A 20,056-nucleotide genomic window follows, 5' to 3' on the forward strand; every position below is an offset into this window, starting at 1 on the left:
AGACCGCACTTTTTTAATGGACATCTTAGAGGTGAAATGTATTTAAACTTTTTACAAAACGATTTTAATGTCCTTTTACAAACGTTGCCTGACCATGTTCGAGATAGGATTTGGTTTCAGCATGACGGCGCTGCAGCTCATTATAGCCATGCTGTTAGAAATTTTTTAAATTAGTATTTTGATGACCGGTGAATAGGGAGAGCTGGGCCGGTCCCTTGGCCCGCAAGGTCTCCAGATTTGACCAAACTGGATTTTTTCTTGTGGGGATATGTGAAGGAAAAAGTCTATCAAACAACTCCTACCACAAATGAAAATATGAAAAATAAAATTCGGGAGATTTTTCAAACAGTCACGCCAATTATATTGGAAAAGGTTAATGACTCAATTTCAAAAAGGGTCATAATAATATCATAGTTATATAATAATAATAATAATAATAATAATAATAATAATAATATAAATAATAATAATAATATAAATAATAATAATAATAATTGTAGGAAAAGTAATAATTATAAAAATAAAAGATAAAAATATACAGAGTGTTCCATTTAAAAAATTTGAGATATTGCGTATTTAATTTCAGCAAGTTTAAAAGTTCTTTAAAAACACCCTGTATTAAAAAATTACAAATCATCATAGTCAGCCTAGAGGAGGTACCCTAGACTAACTGTGGTACAAGTTTCATAGGCGCAGATTAAATTTTAAGTTAATTATGATTTTTTAAACGAACCCTCTAAAAGGCAAAAAATAACGTAAAAAAAATTAATTACGTTGCAACGCCGCACGGAAATTTTTAAAATGTTATACCAAAGTAAAGTACTCTTTTTGTACTCTTTACTATTTTTTGTGACACACCCAGTATACATAAAAATATTTTTAGTTCGTAGGTTTTTGTCAACCCTACAACTTTGCTGTAGAACTTTTTGCTCTACCTCGTATAGCTAAGGCGCTATCTTAGCCGTACACCTTGTTGGCACACCCTGTATACTTTTATGGTGCTGACTTTTTTAAAGGGGCAGTATATTGCTACAGCGGAAAGTTAAAACTACAAGGATGTTCAAATTGTGAAGGAGTTGCAGGTTTTTTATGGGTTATAAGATTTTTATTATGGGTATTTAGCCTGTACAATAGTTTTGAGACATTTAACACTGACCCATATAATACCTAATACCAATTAAGGTTTCTTTGTCGAACTGCGAACTGACTGATCTGTTATCGTTTATCATGTGTAAATAAATAAACAAACACAAATTCGGGAATGTCGGCTGAGGAACTAATTGATAAGTGCTTAAAATGCAAGCAAAGTTGTCCCGAAGACTATTTTAAATGTGATGTTTATATAGGATTTACAAAAAATGCGTAAATATGACGCCATCGGAAGTGAAATGCATGCCTCTCCAAAAGAGAGTCCTATTATTAATATGCGAGGATTGTAAAATATTAATCGCAAGAATGCCTTCTATGAGGAAATTAATGGAAGAAATGAAGAAGGATATAGAATACATTAAATGTGAAATAAAGTCATCTAAGAAGGAGTCATATGCAACAACAGCCAAAAGGATAAAGTAAACAATAGGTACCTCAAACTTGCCTACAATTGTTATTAAACCCAAAGTAGCACAAAGTTCACAAAAAACCAGAAGGGAACTTCAATCATCAATAAACCCTGCAAACTTGAATCTTGGAATTAGAAATATTAAAGAAACAAAAAGGATAGGAATAAATAGGATGGGAACATCTACCAGTTTATGAAGATTTAACAATTTTGCGATGTTTTAATTGTCAGGGTTTTCATCATAAGAGCAGAAAATGTATAAAGATGATAAAATAAAATATGTGGTAACTGTGCGGGAGATCATGGTACCAATGCATGTGATCAGCTAAGAAAGTTATGTATAAACTGCCAAGCGGCCAATGAGAAATATAAACTCCAACTTAACACAAATCAAAGAGCACTCGACCAAGAATGTCCATCTCTAAAATACCATATGGAGCGATTAAAAAATAAGGTTGATTATCAATTTATAATAAATGGTATTTAACGCTCAGGATGATACATTGGAAGAAATAAATAAAGAAAATGGGACTCTAGGTGGAATGGTGGATCAAGAAACGTTAGAAATTTTAAAGGATAAGAAGTATGATGTTAGCTTAATTCATTTTAATATTAGAAGCTTAAATAGGGACATTGATAACTTAATTACTTACTTAGAAACATATAAATTACATTTTATTGATATTATTGTGCTTTCTGAAACCTTTCAAATTGATTCGATAAACAATTTTAATATACCAGACTACAGAGTTTTATATAATAATGCTAAGTATAATAAAAATGATGGTGTTCTTATACTAGTAAAAAATAATTTGAATGTTGATTTTTCATTCACTCAGTTGACTAATTCAGAAGCAATTCTAAGTAGAATAAATTTTGAAGTAAATGGCACAACTTTTGGATTAACAGTAATATACAAGCCTCCACCCATTTCAAAGACAGATTTTATAAGTGATTTATTTACATACTTTGAGACAATAACTTTTTCTATTATCGAAATTTTTGTTGCAGACATCAATCTAAATATTTTAGAACGAAATGATAATCATGTTAATTATCTTTCTATGATGAACTCATTCGGCAAGTCATATATTAACTCAGTCACAAGACTTCTTTTAAAAACTTGCCTAGATCACTTGTTTATCAATCAAAAAATAAAATCTAATAATTTATAACTAAATTCATATGTAATTGAAGCGGATATAACAGATCATAGCCCAATAATGTTTCTCGCTAGTCAAATAGAAGAAAAGCAATATAATTGAATAAATTCTTACAGTGACATTAAAACTAAATTAGATATTATTTAAGTTTAGACGACTACTACGAGATTTTGATTGGTCATGACTGTCATCAGTGGTGATGAATAATTATGACTCAGAGATGGCAACAACAATTTTCTTAAAAGGTTACCAACAATTATTAATAAACGCTTCACAAACCTCCAATATAAAGCACAAAAAACATACAAAAATAACATTGAATTAGTAAAGGTATTAAAACTAGAGACCGAATGAAGAAAAAATTATTGAAAAGATTTGATACCCAATAAGATAAAGAATATAGAGAATATAGAAATAAATTAAACAAACTCATACATAAACAGAAAACTGAATATTATAGGAAAAAAATTAAAAATAACAAGGGTAATATGAGCTAGTTGTATCCAATAATCACAGATGCCACGTTCATACGAAAACGTTAAAAACAAAAATGATGGTTTTATTAATATAAAAAATAACTATGGAGAAAATTTTAATAGTCCATTTGAAGCATCAAATTATTGTAATAGCTATTACATCAATGTTGGAGTAGAAATGGAAACAGCAATTCCTCCACCACAACATGAACAGGAATTGGATGCCCCGATAAAAAAATCAATTTATTTTAACCCCATAACAAAAAATGAATTAATTTCTTAAGAACAAATAATGTTTTATCCTCAAGTCAATATGGATTTCTTGAGGGGTGCAGTACAGAAGATGCCATGCATCAACTAATAACTGAGGTAGTAAATAATTTAAATTCAAACAGAAAATGTATGGCTATATTCCTAGATCTTGCAAAGGCCTTTGATACTGTGCCTCATAATATACTTCTTAATGTTCTTGAAAGATATGGAATTCGGGGTACTGCTTTAGAGTTGTTTTCAAGTTATTTATCAGGGCGACTACAAATGGTTAAGATCAATAATGTCCTAAGTGACAAACAGGAAATTAAGATTGGCATTCCACAAGGAACAGTTTTAGGCCCAGTACTCTTTATAATATATATCAACTCACTATTAAGGGTACAGGTGGATGGTCTACTAGTATCTTATGCAGATGATACAGCCATTGTGATTTCAGGAGGGTCTTGGGACATTGTGAAAGATAAATCTGTAAATAATTTAACTATAATAAAAAATTGGCTTCAAACATTTAAATTATCATTCATGTTAGCTAAAACAACATACATAGCCTTTTCACTTACTAATGCGAATAGACCACATTATAGTTCTATTTTAGTAGATAATCACTGTATTAAAGAAACTTCATGTACAAAATACCTTGGAGTTGTAATTGATAAGTTTGGGAAATGGCAACCACACATTGATTATCTTTCCAACAAAATTCGCAAACTAATTCATAAATTTTACTTATTGAGGGAATTTTTAAATATTAAGACTTTAATAATGTTGTATAAAGCATTTGTGGAATCAATTATAAGATATATGGTATATTGGTGTGGGGAGGACTTTATAATAACTGCCTGTACAAATTAAATATAATACAGAAATATATTTTAAAAATTATTTTAAAAAAAGATAGATTGTACTCTACGCATTTACTATTTAATAAAGATATTTTTAACATTCGATCAATTTACTCTCTCACTCTTTTGTTAATCATAATTATGATACAAGAACTACATGCAATAGGCAAATTAAACTACCACTAAGTACTAATAATCTTAATCTAAGATACATAAATTACTTTGGTTCTAAATTGTATAACTTATTGCCAGGTGCTTGTAGAGGTTAAAAAAATTCTTCCATAAAAAAATTCCATCCCAAAACTTCATTTACTAAATTCATTTAAAATTCAGGGGTGTGTTCGAAAAAAAACGCTCGGATCCGTCGATTTTTATTTCAAGTTGCGCATTTTTGTACGTGAAGTTTGTATATACAGGGTTGCTCAAAAATAAATTACGACCATCAACTTAATTTTTTCAAATGAAAGCACCATTTTCGTGGAATTCTACGTATGTTTCATGCTAATTTGCGGTTCAGGTAAAACCAAACGGGCACCAGTAAAATGAATAGTGTCACTGACGTGAGGAAAAGTGTCAATAAATCAGTGAGAGTCGATATTTGAAAACAAGTATGAATTATTCAATCGACGAAAAAATGGCCATCATTAAGTGGCATTATGCGGGAAACAGTTTTAGAGCAGTATCTGAAATGTTTTCAGTTTATTTCCCCACCAAGCCCATTCCGTAAAAAAAAAACATTTCTTGTATTCGGCCGTACGTCAGATTTAACAAAGCCTTATAACAAATTGTTTGCTGGTGGCTGGTGTCTGGTTTTACCTGAATCGAAAATTTGGAAATTTTGCAATTACATTTAATTGAAGAATTTGCACGAGGGTTTGCCAGATTGGTCTCTTCAAAAAGTTATCTTACATTTTTTCTGTAAAATGTACAGGGAAGCCAATAATTGACCCCCTTAAAATTTACATGGGATTTCCTATGTGCAGCTCGGCGACGCACCACCCGGTATACAGTTTGTACATATTAAAACGGTGGAATCATCAGTTCTTAGGTCCCCAGGATATCGTTTTGAGAATATTTTCATAGATATTTTTATGTATTACCAAAATTTACAATGTGTCAATTTTTTAAATAATTATATATGAACTTATATAAAAAAAAACTTACTTTTTGTGTGGTGGTGATATTAATGTCATGAAATTAATATCTTTCTCCAAGCATACCTCTACATCTCTAGAAACAAAAATAAAAATTCTAAAAACAAAAATAAAAAGAAAAAATTAAAAAAGTGTATTATGATATTCCAACTGATCAATAAAATATATGTTATTATAAAGAATCTTAATAATATCGTATATATTAATTGCATTTAATTAAACAAATATAACACAATAAAATACTATTTCACTTTTAAATCAAGAACTAATGATGATCACTTTCAAATAAGAACTGTCATACATGGTATAAAACTCTTATTTGTACTTAGAGAAAGAATTGAATAATAATTTTAAAATGTGCTATATTGGTGTCTATTTTGAGTGTATTTTTACCTTATTTTTGGCCTATTCAGGGAATGTGTAGCAGTTGAACTAAAACGGCTTGAATAAGAAATAGTAATTGTTGACCTAGACCTAGATGATGAATGATCAGATCTGTAATTATACAAAATTTGGTGTATCAAGAATATTAATCTATTTTAATTATATACTTATCTATAATATTATCATATTATCTATAATTTAATACTTATCTGTATAAGCTTCACTGCTTGTACTATATACTGTTTTGGAAGCTAAAGAACTTTCCTGAATAGTGCTAGTGCTAATAGAAGCTTTCAGGGATAAATCACTTGATAAATTAACTGAATTATCGGCTGCTGTACTTTTAACCAGTGCATCAGAGATCCTAGTAAAAAAGTACTTTTACACACATACCTAACACAATAAGTATTATAAGCCCTACTGATAATATCATCTCCCTCATGTAAGAAATCACTTCTTAGGAAGTGATCTGAACAAACAAATATGTTCGTTTTAATCGTGTTGGTTTCCAGTAATGAAATCCATTGTTCTCTTTGGGCATAGTCATCAGGCAATCTATAATAAGTATTTGACATTTAATCAAAAAGCAAAAAAAACACAGTAATAAGTTAATATGTGGTGCCCATTACTATATATATTATTGAAAGTTGCATTAAAGTAAAACAGAAAAAAAAATCAAACAAATTTAAGGAAAAGACAAAATTAACTTTATACATTGATATCAATATCTAAATAAATTTCAAAATTCTTTAAGGGCAATAAAAAATTAGTAATTTCATCTATCTACCTAATGTCTATATTTAAAAAAAACTTTTTCGTATTTTACGCACACCTTTACATTCAAGTTTTTATTAGGTTTAGTTCTACAAGATTCCCTATTCTACGTTTATGATGATGGTAGCCCCATGATGTGATGTTATGAAAGTATCGGTACTTACTTGTGAAAAGACCGGCTTGAATCGCCTTTTTATCATGATGCGGCACAAACGGCACAAGTTTTTGCCATCCTAGCAATTAAAAAAAACACTAAAATCTGACCTTTTTAAACCAAAAATTAGAGTATAAACACAAATCCCGAATATAACCAAAAAGCCGTTTGACAGATGACACTACGCGTATCGCTCAGGCACTTCTGCTTCCGGTGTTGTCGCTTCAAATTTTTTAGAAGCAGTTTTAGGAATAAGAATGTTAATAATTTTGTTTTTTTTTTGCTTAAGGAGATTATATTTATTCTTAAAATAGGTTTATTCTATTTATATTTTTTATTTTAAATTTTCCTGTAAAATACAAAACAAATAAGTTAAATTAACGTTATAATGGTTGTTAATATACAGTGTGGCCCAAATTGGGTGTACATGTATGGGTATCTTGGAAACTATAAGAGATAGAAAATTGGTTAAATAGGGAAAGTTGTAGGCCATTTAGTTACCAATTAAGTGCCGCAAAAGAACGATTTTATCTTTTTCCGATTTTGAAATATTTGGAAAAAATCAAAAGGTTGCATTTTTCAAAGAAGGCTGTATTTTTTTTATTTCAACGTATTTTTAAAATCTGTAAAAACATTATTAGGACAACTTTTTAAGGACAACGCATACCTGAATTCAGTTTTTGTTTTCGACCTTTCGGTTCTGAGTTTCCATCCTCAACTTCTTTTTTTCTTATGGCGGCCATTTTGTTTTTTTGCTGAATTAAAAAGATCTTTTTCTTCCCTTTAAAATGATGTATAACACTTTATGAAAATATTTTGTGTTTAAGTCAAAAAATTAGATAGTTTATTTTTCGCTGAGTTGGCCATGACTTTTATTGGCATTTTGTCATACACACAATTTTTATTAACTTACTAACTTGCTAACTTATACTTTTACGTAATTTCTAACTAAAACAATTAACTACTTGTAACAATAATATTACATTAAACTATTCAAAATGACGGCCATTTTTGTTAAAACATTTTTCACATTTCTTTAAAACACTTCTAGTTACCTTGCGCAGGGTGTTTCTATTTATATTATTTAAGACATTCCGAACTCTATCCTCTAGTTGTTCGAGTGTCGCAGGAGGTTCAAATTCGTAAAGTTAATTTTTAACATATCCCCAAAGATAAAAATCCAGGGGTGTATATATATATCTGGAGACCTAGCTGGTCAATTTACAGCACCGCGGTTCGCGATAAGTTTATTATTAAATGCTTGCGTTAACAAGTTTTGAACGTCCCGAGTATTATGTGCGGGACACCCGTCCTGTTGAAACCACACATCACTCCATATTTGTTCTTCAGGTATTATAGCTCTTACGGCAGGTAATATCTGCTCTTCCAAAAGATTTAAATATCTTTGACCCGTCAGTGTTTGGTTATAAATAAAGGGCCCAATAAGGTGATTATCTAAAAACAATTATAGCATTTTACTTGAAAATTATTTTGTGGAGTGGGTAATTAACTTACCGTACATACCACACCATACATTAAATCCAAATCTTACTTGTAGTCTACGTTCAGCTACTTGATGAGGATTCTCAGTAGCCCAAAAGTGACGATTATGCCTGTTAAATACTCCGCAGTTGCTAAAAAACGTTTCGTCGGTCCAAATAATTTTCCTGCTGAAATTAGGTATTTCTTGACATTGCCTTACAAACCAGTTTGAAAATTCTAATCGTCTTGGGTAGTCTGTATCCCTTAAACCTTGAACAATAGTAGGCTTATATGGATGATATTTATTTTTTTTAAGGACTCTTTGAATGGTAGTCCTTGGTATATTCATATCAGTTGCAGCTTTTCGGGTCGATGTTTTCGGGTTGGCATTAAAATGATCTAAAATGTTTTCATCGCGAGCTTCATTGTCCCTTTGATACTTTTCTGGCGTCGGTATTTCAAAACTTCCATGAGTTCATGGTTCTAAGGTTCATGACAAGCCTAGCGAATAGTCTTGGACCTGGCTGTTGTCTCTCAGGATACAGTTCCAAATACCTAGCGATTGCAAGATTTGCATTTCTATTACATGTAATATAACATTCCAATATGTCAAATTTTTCTTCACTGGTATATCGCATGGCTATTTTCGGAAATTAAAAATTTAAACAAAACTCACTAAAGACAAACGAAAACAACTAGATACGAAAAAACTATTTAACACTAACAAGAACAAGAACAAAAAATGAACAAGATAGTAACTACTAAACAAGATAAAAAGTTAAATCAAATAGATAATATTTTGCAAAACTGTCAGTAAATGACGCTAAATCATTAAGCAATAATAATTGTTTATATGACAAATCGCCTCCGTAGTCATGGCCTCCGCATTCATGGCCAACTCCGCGAAAAATGAACTTTGTAACTTTTTGACATAAGAATGAAATATTTTCATAAAGTGTTATACATCATTTTAAAGGGAAAAAAAAAGATCTTTTTAATTTAGCAAAAAAACAAAATGGCCGCCATAAGAAAAAAAGAAGTTGAGGATGAAATCTCAGAACCGAAACGTCGAAAACAAAAACTGAATTCAGGTATGCGTTGTCCTTAAAAAGTTGTCCTAATAATGTTTTTACAGATTTTAAAAATACGTTGAAATAAAAAAAATACAGCCTTTTTTGAAAAATGTAACCTTTTGATTTTTTCCAAATATTTCAAAATCGGAAAAAGATAAAATCGTTCTGAAAGCGGCACTTAATTGGTAACTAAATGCCCTACAACTTTCCCCATTTAACCAATTTTCTATCTCTTATAGTTTCCAAGATACCCATACATGTACACCCAATTTGGGCCACAGTGTGTAGCTAAAAACTTCCTCCATTGGAGACTTGTGTAGACTTGACAACAAAGAAGCGGAAAAGATGTATGTAAACAAAACACCCCTCTTGCCCCTGTGCACATGTTGGCCTCAAACAAAGTTGATGTTTACTAATTCTAGCCTTTCAATGTTCTAAGGCTTTAATTTAGGGTAATTTTGTAGTGGTTGCACTGAATAGTCATTATCTGGACCTTGATATCCTAATGTTCCAAATACTTTTTCAATGGAATTTTTACTACCTTCACCCACTTCTAAACCAAAAATACAAAAAAATTGTTTTTCTCTTCCAATTTATTTTTACTAATTTTGCCATTTAGTGTATATTCTTCACACTCTAAATATGCAATTGCTAAGCCTTTTATTTTCTTTACTTAATTCCTTAATTGTCTTTTGTAAATTATCCATCAGTTCCCTAGTTAAAAGACACTGATTTTTCCAAGATATAATTTTTTTTATTTATCATCAGAAGTAAATCCTTTTTTGACGGATTATTTTTTTTCAAAATACTTTCAGCACTATCAGCTGGACCAGATGATATCCTTTTCTTATATTTTGGATTCTCATGACCATTTTTCTCATCACTAAAAATTTCCTCAGTGTCACTATCTGAACTGGAGCTGGAACAGGTATAACAAATCCATTCAGCCTTTTTTGTCTAAATAGATTATACTCTTTATTGCAGAGCTTAGTATGATACCAGCTCTTTTTGTGATACCATCCGTTGCAGTCACCATGACATTGAATGCTTTCTTTTAGTTATATTTTTTTAACAAAATTTGTACTGTTATTTTATTTTTGGTCATGCTAAAACTCTCTTTACTCGGTAGATAGTTATAATCAGTTGAAAAATTATTCCGATAAATCCGGCAAAGTGTTTTATAGATGCTACTGATAAATCTCTCCCGTTAATCTTGGGAGGAAAAATTACAGGACTAATAATGAAATTTAGTGGGTGCGGAAGGCTGGGAAGACTTTTTTCCACAAATGAAGAGTCAAGAGTTATGTATTTCAGTGAATATCGAAATGCATAACTCTTGACAAAAAGATTGGCATTTTCATTTGTGGAGAAAAGTTATATAGTATAACCACTCCCCTTCAAGAATAGACTTCTACTTACAAATAATGAAATTGTCAATTATACCAGCCCGTACATTAATTTTATATTCGTTCTGAAAATGGTGTTTTCTTACTGCATGTGGATTTTCTTCAGCATATAGGTGTTCATTATTAAAATTATGTATGTACCTACACCTGCACTCGTGAAACAAGCTTTGTCAGTAAACAGAATATTATTATTTTATTAAGGAATCATAATCTTTTTTATGCAGCCAGAACCAGAAGTTCTTAAATGAAATTAAGGAGTAATGGCGGCAACTAAAAAGTTATTGTTGATTTAAAATACTGTTATATTTTCGGCGTCAGATAAACAGGTAGTTCATTAAATTGATAATTACAGATAAAAATGTATTTTGGTTTTAAAACAGAAGGTACCTGGCAAAATTCACTTTTTGTACTTTGTTATATTCTGGGTGTCTTTTTTTACATGTTTTATATTTATTTATAATACTTTGCTTTTTAGCAGCAGTAAAATGTTTACGAGGGCATTTTCTAGGGAGTGAAAACATTGTATTCACACGAACATCAGCCACACTTTATTTCAAAATCATTCTTCTCAAATCAGTCACAATTAACTGCAAAATTATGAACTGAAATAATAATCTATACCGCTCGACTAAATATATAACGATCATAGGCCAAAAGGTACCGCCCCTTGCGCATAAAGCGGGCGTGAACACTATCTATTCGGTGAGACGACTATTATAGTAACATATCGCTATATTCTTCATTGGTATTATACAGCCGCCATGACAAATGGGGAAGAAAGCAATAAAAATTTAAATGTTGTCAAAGTTTAACAATAGTGTATTAATGTAATTTATGAAGCTATGGAGACGACTAAATTATATTTTATTAGGTGGGTATAAAATGCGACTAATCTTAAAATTTATTAAAAAAACACCGTTATTGCATCAAAAAAAGAACGTGCACAGAAAATAAAAAACATAAATAGATAACAAAGAGTCTTTGAGCTAATGCAGAAGTTATGCAGAGAGTTAATTTTAGTTTTCTTAGGGTTGTAAATCTTTTTATTCGTGAAAATTTTTTTTTTAATTTTTATAAAATCCGTATTGTTTAACAAATTAATTTCGTGCTTACATAAAAGAACCAATGGTTTTATTTAAAACATTTGAATATACCGTTGTTACGTCGAACATATAAAAACCGAAAACGTCTGACTTGAGCGGGTTTTAACAAAAGGATAAAGTTTTTAAAGTAATACGTTAAAAAATGAAAATCGATTTTTTTTAAATTTATGAACATTTTTTAACTTTACGGTTCTGTAGGTCGGAATCAAAGCAATTTCGGACTAAGGTAAGTTGCTTTAAACTGACCTATTTTGATCTCAGGAATATGTGGTGAGATTTTGTAAAGACCTTTTGAGAACACCCTCTATATATATCTAAAATAAAGTCAAAGTTTTAGTTATAAATGTACATAGATATGTTTAAACACGAATTGATTAATTTTGATTTGAGCAACCACAAAAAATCGACCAACCATTAATGGTTAAACAACTTAGTGCGTAAAGGAAGATCTTTGTGCTTATGTTCTGGGTAAAGCTTGACAAAACTTTACATATTTTAGTTTGCAGTATTGTAGTATATTTTGAATCAGTTTTGTAGAATGTAGCTGACATTGAAGCAACTGAATTTCAATACTTATGTTGGTAATTATTATTAAATGCTCTGCAAATGTTAAATAAAACAACTCAACAACAATACACTCTGAATAAAAATGTTAACTATAAACGAACATCATTAAAGCAAATCATTAAAGTGCCGAAAGCGTACTCATGATAGGGGTACAGCCAAAGATATCCTTTAGGGATAGTTATGGTAAAATACATTAAAAATTGTATCATTAAATTATTATAAAATATTTCCTTTTATAAATTAGTATCTTGTGGTTAACTGTATCAAACATGTTTGATATAGGTAAAAGTCCAAATACAAGAAGTACCTAATGCTTTTATAATATTTTGGGAAGTCTTGTTTAAAAATTTCAATTTGAAGTTATTTCAGGATCTCCCTCCCTTAGGCTAATACCCGTTAGAATTTCTAGTTTCATAGATATTTATTATAATATATTTTTTTTATTATTACAAATCATATAGCCACTTTAATAAGAATGAAAGTATAAAAATCCCATCCATTCTTCGCAAAGAGACCAACATACAAAATTGCTCGGCAAGAGCATCATCAGCCATTAAAAGCCATTTCATGTGTGAGCGCTACTTGTCAACAGTGGTCTATCTCCAATATTAAAATAACAACTAAATGTATGAGTTATTCAAGTATATTATAACATTATTTATAAAAATCAACTCAAACGTCACAACTTAAAAGAAGCAAGCTTCCGTCTCCCCCAGCACGGATCATCACCTTATTTTTTACACTTTTCTCAAGTCCATTAGTAATTGTCGCGTTTTAAATTTAAATTTATTAATATTAAGTACGATAAAATTGGCTTGTATAGAGTTGATGAAATGGTATCTAATATTCCTACTTGTGGGTTAGTGAGCTGCTGTGCGGGGTAAAAATTAGGATTTTAAGGTTTGGGAGGCATGAAGATTTTTAAGTACCTTCTGAACTAAATTGGAATGGGGCTGCGTTCATTGATCTCCATATTTAGCCAATTGCGAGAGGTTAAATGTGATACATGATCATATTTAAGTAATCCATACATAACTCTACAGAACCATTTTGCACCTTTTGTATTTTGTATTTGTCAGTAACATTTAAACAAGGTCCATAAAGGAAATCGCAGTAATTAAAATTAGAGCGAATAAGACTCTCACACAATATTTTTTTCTTAGAAAAATATATCTGTTATTATACAGGGTGTTTCGGAAGGAAAGGGAAATATTTTGGGAACATGTTCAGAAGGTCAAAATAAAATAAATTAACCATATGTTTTAATCCGATTCTTAAGCGTTTCTGAAATAATCGGTTCTGAAGCTTTTTTGTAAGGTTTTTTTATTTTAAAAGCAACACAAATAAATACTAGTAAAAAAAACAAAATTCCACTAATTTAAAATGTTTTCAAAAATACCCCCACCAACTTCAAGGCAAGCGGCAGCGCGGTTGTTAAGCGCTCGTGTTGCACGTTTAATTGCTTGGGGATTGTTTTTAATAATACTTGAAGCATTCAAAATTTGATTGTGGAGTCCTTCTACGGTTTCTACTGGTGTTTCGTACACTAGAGCTTTCATCCACCCCTACGGGCAATAATCCACTGGATTTAAATCTGGTAATCTCGGTGGCCAAACTTGAGGTCCTCCTGTGCCAATCCAACGATCGTCTAAGAAATTACGCACTCGGCGACTAAAATGAGGTGGGACTCCATCGTGTTGAAAATACATTCGGTGTCGAACAATTAGCGGAACCTCATTCAACATGTCTGATGTTAAATGGTCTTCCAAAAAGCGTAAATATCCTTCTCCAGTAAGACGCTCATCTAATACAAAAGGACCAAACAACTGGTCGTTCAGCATTCCACACCACACGTTAACACTGAATCAATGTTGAAAGTTTCGTTCAAACGTGGCATGAGGATTTTTATCTAACCACCAATGTTCATTGTGTCGGTTATTAATTCCATTGCGTGTAAAATGAGCTTCATCGCTAAATAAAATTTATGTAGGCCTCGATTTTGTTGGATCCATTCGCAAAATTGAACCTTTACGCCATAATCACCCTCTTAAGATGTTGAACCGGTTGAATATGGAAAGGCTTAAAACCGTTTTTCCTAAGTGTCTTCCAAACGTCCACATGTGATGCTAATCGAAGTTCTTTTGTAATCCGCCTCGTACTAAAACCCGGGTTCTCTTCAGCCATATCTAGAACATTTTCTTCATTTTCGACATTAGTCCCGCCTCTCGTTCAGAATTAATTCTTACGCTTGAAAACATTCCTATTTCCTGAGCATTAGCAAAAACTGCCTGAAAAACTTTTCGATTAGGAATTCTTCGATTTGGAAAACGACGTCGGTATTTATCAACAGCACGTAATGCGCTACCATTACAGAAACCATACACGAAAATCACGTCAGCATACTCCCCATGGGTGAATGTGTGAGGCATTACGTAATGGAAACTTTGCTCTTTTCAAATTGAAATGCTCAGAATCAATCAAATTGACAACCATGCTTGTCAAAACTACTAGTCAATTAAAATAGGGATTAACAAACAATGATGAAATACCTGCAACGTAAGTTAGAAATACAGAGAACGTTATTATTCCAAAAATTTACACAAAAAAAAAACTTTAGAGACGATTATTTCAGAAATGGTAAAGAATCGGAGTAAAACATATGGGTTAATTTATCTTATTTTAACCTTCTAAATATGTTCCCAAAATATTTCCCTTTCCTCCCGAAACACCCTGTATATTAATTTAAGAGTATAAAATCCATTTCTGGTAATATTTTGTATATGTGCGTTAAGTCGCAGGTCCTCATCTAAAATTATACCTAAATTTTTTGCCGTCTGTACAAAGGGTATACGGGAACCGTTGTGATATTCAAGTTAAGGAGATTTTTGACTATACTGCTTTAGTACCAAAACCTAATAAGTTAGTTTTTCCGGAATTTAAGTTGAGGTTATATTCATAAGACAAGGTGCTGATTTTATTAATGTTCCTGCATACCTTGGTAATTAAAAGAACAATACATTTGTGTATCGTCAACATACGCTTAAGTGGTACAAAACGAAGGGGCTATTATAATATCTATAGTGTATATAATAAACAAAAGAGGGGATAAAATAGCAACCTGACGAATCTCTGACTTAATTGATATGCTATTGGACATGGAATTATTTAAATACATTTTTTGTAATATATCTTTGAGAAAAAAATGTATTAGCTGCATTGCATTTACTCTAAAGCCGTAGTATTTAAGTTTAGTTAGTAAAAGTCCATGATCTAACATATGAAAGGCCTTGAAAAAGTCAAGGAAAACTAAAATACTGGCAAGTCCTTCACAATATCTATAATTCTCCTAATATCATCCAGCACAGTTGCTAAAGCCAATGCTGCACTGAAGCTCTCTCTAAACCCACATTGAAGGTCAGGAATAGGTCTATTGTCTATAAAATATTCAACAATATAAACAGAGAAGTTCAAGAGGTTAGGTTTTACATTTTGGAAGAGGGATTTCAATTCCGGTTTGCCACAGGGTAGGTATGTCACTAGGTTCAATTATACAGTTAATGAGATGCATAATATATATTATGCATATATAGTATTATATATAAAAGGGCTACACATTTTGCGCATTTTTAAATTTGAGTCTATGTCCACAATTTGTTTTAATGCTGTGCATTATTAAATGTATTTCTTCTAGTGTAGTTATAGAAAAACTGATGCTAATTTGTTGGTTAAAAATATTATCATAAAATTGTGTTTTTTCCTACATTCATTAGTAAGTAGTAGATTTAGCGACACAGATTTTGTTTTTTGAAGTAATATTTAGATATTATTTATCCAAAGTTTAGAAGGAGAAATATTAACTGTTTTTTTCTCCATACTTATGCGTGATAAAATGTGATTTCTTAAGATGTTATATTGATTATAATCTATTTTTAATTTAGATTTCATATGTTTTTGCCAGCTTTTATTCCTTACATTTTATAATTCCCGAATTTCTTTAGTTAACCATGGAGCTCTAACTTCACGATAAGACGCGTGTTTTTTAAAGAGTGCTAATTAGATCATTAAAAATTTCATTTTTTTTTCTACATTACGTTCCCAAAAAATATTATGCCATGCAAGCAGCAAATGTCATTAACTATATTTTCGAAAATTATATTATTTACATTTGTACCAGGAGGATAAAACCCGCCAACAACAATTTTTTATTTTTTTTTATCAATTTTTCCAACAGAAATTTATTTGCTAAACACATTTGTAAAATATATATATTCAAATTCTGTATTACTAGAGAACGAAATAACCACCTGACTTCGCGTAACAATAAAGACCACTTAGTGGAGTAAAAACGGTGGAAAAATGTTCAAAAATTTTTTTAAAGGTATAACCACATGAAACCTATACAGGATCATTGATTGGGCCCCTGTGTATAAGAAATAACCAATTACGACATATTTTGTAGGGTCAGAAATTTTTTATCCCGAAAAATGTCAATAAATTGTCAAAATGTTATATTTATGTTTTTTTACACATACCACGCGATAACTTCGAAACTAATTAGCTTATAAACATGAGATTTTTTTTAATCGATTGAGACATACAGGCGGTTCTAACAGTACTGATTCGTGTCTATTTTTTCTTGGATAATAGAGTAAACTCAAAATTTTACTTTCATTGCTGCATGATTTTCGGTAAGCGGAAAACTTTTTTGTTTTAAAAAATTTTACCATAGTATCTGCATATAAATTAAATAAGAGATATTGAAAAAGTTTTTAAAGTAAAAACCAACCTTCTATGATAAATACTTTTATAGCTATCGTCACTTAAAATATTAACACAGAGACGCGCGGCGATGCGCAATATACTTACTTGGAGATGCCCACAACATGTCGCACGGTACCGCGCTCTCGATGTGTTTTGAAGGCCCGTTTGGGTAATCTGACTAATTTGGCGATTCGATAATTTTTTTTATTAGGAACGCAGACTGCACTGGAATTACACTTATATTTTTAATATTAAGTTAAAAGAGGAATTGCAAAAACAAAAAAAGAACATAAATTGAAAAGATTTAGATTTCTTCAGACTCTGAATCTGACGAGCTTAGTTCTTCGTCTTGTGGTCTGTTACTACATATTGCATATTTACATTCGTCACAACATTTTAATCCTTGAGCTAAACACGTGCACCTATTATTGTTGCAATTTTTGTCGGAACACCGAATTGAAAATGCTCTTCTTACTTCATCGGGGATCGGATCTTGTATTGCTAATATTGGTCTCCAGTAAGTTTCATCATTTTTCCAACCATATTCACGAGGATCTTCCAACATTATTTCTTTGACATGAGAATTATACCATATTTTTAATTGGTATATACATCTAAAAAAATGGATCATTAATATCTAACATATGTAATAAATTCATTCTATCGTTTAGTACCTTCTTAAATGTTGCTTAAACGCATCATTTGTAGGAGGCAATTCTGAGGCTGATCGATTTGACTATTTTGTTAAATGCACCCTTAGTTTATTAAGAGTTTTAATAGATGTGTTTTTATTTTTAAATACATTTGGCCCAAATTTATTGCTTCATCTTCAAGCAAAAATGGCAGATTTTCGAGCCCCTTTAAATTATCGATGTTTTTGTATAAAATGTCGAATGCTGATTTTTTACCTATTTTAAATAGTGCACAAGTAGTATCACATCCAGTTAAACAATGAATACTTAATAATTTTTTACAAACTTCTTCTTCCAAATTATTAGCTTCGTTGCCTTCATTTTCGACAATTTGGGACGCATGCTCAAGATTTTGTAGACTAGTGTAAGATTTTCTACAAAGTAGATGATATTTAACAAGTTTTTTCTTTGTTAAAATATCATCCTTTTCGCCCAATATATTCTTTGCACAATTGTCTTGTCTTTTTTCAGCAGCACTTATTAATGTTTTTGCCCTGGATTGTAGGATTTTGAACTACCAGTTTGTCACTGTCACTTACAGTTTCTCCACAAATTAAACACTCCATAATCAAACAATGTACAAGTATTTAAATATTAAATAAATTAAACACAATTTAAAGAACTTGAGGCGCGTAATGAACTGAACGCATGAACCAACAGAAAAATCATCGAAAGAATCAATAGCATCATAGAATCATTCTATTACATGCAAAACAACAGTATTCCACGTAACCGACTTATATTAGCAACGCATACGTAACGGCCAAAAAGTGCACTACACGGGCGCGCGAATAATTACAATTTTAAATGCCGACATCTTGAAAACTGTGTGTCACAGGCGGTTGGTTTTTATTTTAAAAACTTTTCTAGTATCTCTTCTTTAATTCATACGCAGATACTATGGTAAAATTCCTGGAAACAAAAGTTTCTCGTTTACCAAAAATCATGCAGCAATAAAAGTAAAATTTCGGGTTTACTCCATTCTCCAAGAAAAAATACGCTAATCAGGGGACTTGAATTAGCACTATTATGACCGCCTATATATCTCCAATTGATAAAAAAAAACCTCATGTGTATATGTTTATTAGTTTCGAAGTTAGTTAGTTTCGCGTGGTATGTGGAAAAATATAAATATAACATGTTGACAATTTATTGACATTTTTCGGGATAAAAAATGTCTGACCCCTCAAAAGATGTCGTAACTAGTTATTTTACATGCACAGGGACCTAACTAATAATCCTATAAAGGTTTCATGTGGTTATACCTTAAAAAAAAAATTTCGAGAAGGAAGCGACTTCTTTTCTTGTTTTTACTCCACTAACTAGATATGAATAGAAATAGGATAAAATTCAATAAACTAGTTAATATGCCACCTGACTACTCATTTATATTTTTTTCTTTTTCTATTTTGTAAAAAAGTACAGTGGTTTAGTGAGAGACATACTTTTTCGGTCTCTGCAACGAATACACAAATTTGATTAAATAAAATAAAAATTTAATCGGAATTGTAAATATGAATCGGCATTTTCTTAAGTATAAACTATTATGCAAAGTTGGAAAATAGTGCAAAAATGATTGGAACCTGCATTTTGTCATTTCCGAGATCCTAATGATGTGCCTTGTAGTTCGAGAATCATGTACCAATACATCATTTTATTTCAGTTGGCCAAGTCCACACGGTAAACAACGAACTCCTGAACCAGCAAGCCCGGTAAAAAGTTGTGGAACGCCTAGGCCATCCTGGCTCAGAATAACAGGGACCAATTCTCCGAGGGCTGCGATAAAGTCGTTCAGCCCTTCACGTAATTATTAGTTTATTGTGTTGACTCGCATTTTAATTGGATTCTTACCAAATTGTTAAAACTAAGGCTTAAAACATAAGTTATTCTAAGACTGGATTAAATATTCATTATTATTGCTTACCGCAGACTGAATTAATTTTAACGGATTAGTTTGTTCCATGTGCTGCTTTTAAAGATTATATTGATTAATGTTTTTTTTTTTTATAAGTAGTATTAATATGGCAAAAACTTTTAATGATTTCTTCTTTATTAAATTTCTTTTTACATACCAACTAATAATAAAAGGGAAAATCTGATAATAAATCTAATAATAAATAAGTAAATAGAAATCCTCTAAATTCAAATTTATATTACCACTCCTAGATTCAAATAAACTTCAATGGATTTAAAA

At 30.9% G+C, this 20,056-nt stretch overlaps 1 protein-coding gene across 6 annotated transcripts in view; it reads left to right on the forward strand.

Moving 5' to 3' along the window:
• The window catches only part of LOC126744649 (ankyrin repeat and LEM domain-containing protein 2 homolog), an 84,129-nt gene extending 64,305 nt beyond the window's left edge, over nt 1–19,824 (forward strand). For all 6 annotated transcript variants that reach the window (XM_050452154.1, XM_050452158.1, XM_050452155.1 and 3 more), the window contains exon 11: nt 19,526–19,824. In XM_050452154.1, the coding sequence (XP_050308111.1) occupies nt 19,526–19,676 (151 nt within the window). In that variant the 3' untranslated portion in view covers nt 19,677–19,824. The remainder of the gene's footprint in view (nt 1–19,525) is intronic.
• Nucleotides 19,825–20,056: the final 232 nt, after the last annotated feature.

Source organism: Anthonomus grandis, chromosome 14 (genome assembly GCF_022605725.1).
Source record: "Anthonomus grandis grandis chromosome 14, icAntGran1.3, whole genome shotgun sequence".
NCBI classification, from domain to species: Eukaryota; Metazoa; Arthropoda; class Insecta; order Coleoptera; family Curculionidae; genus Anthonomus; species Anthonomus grandis.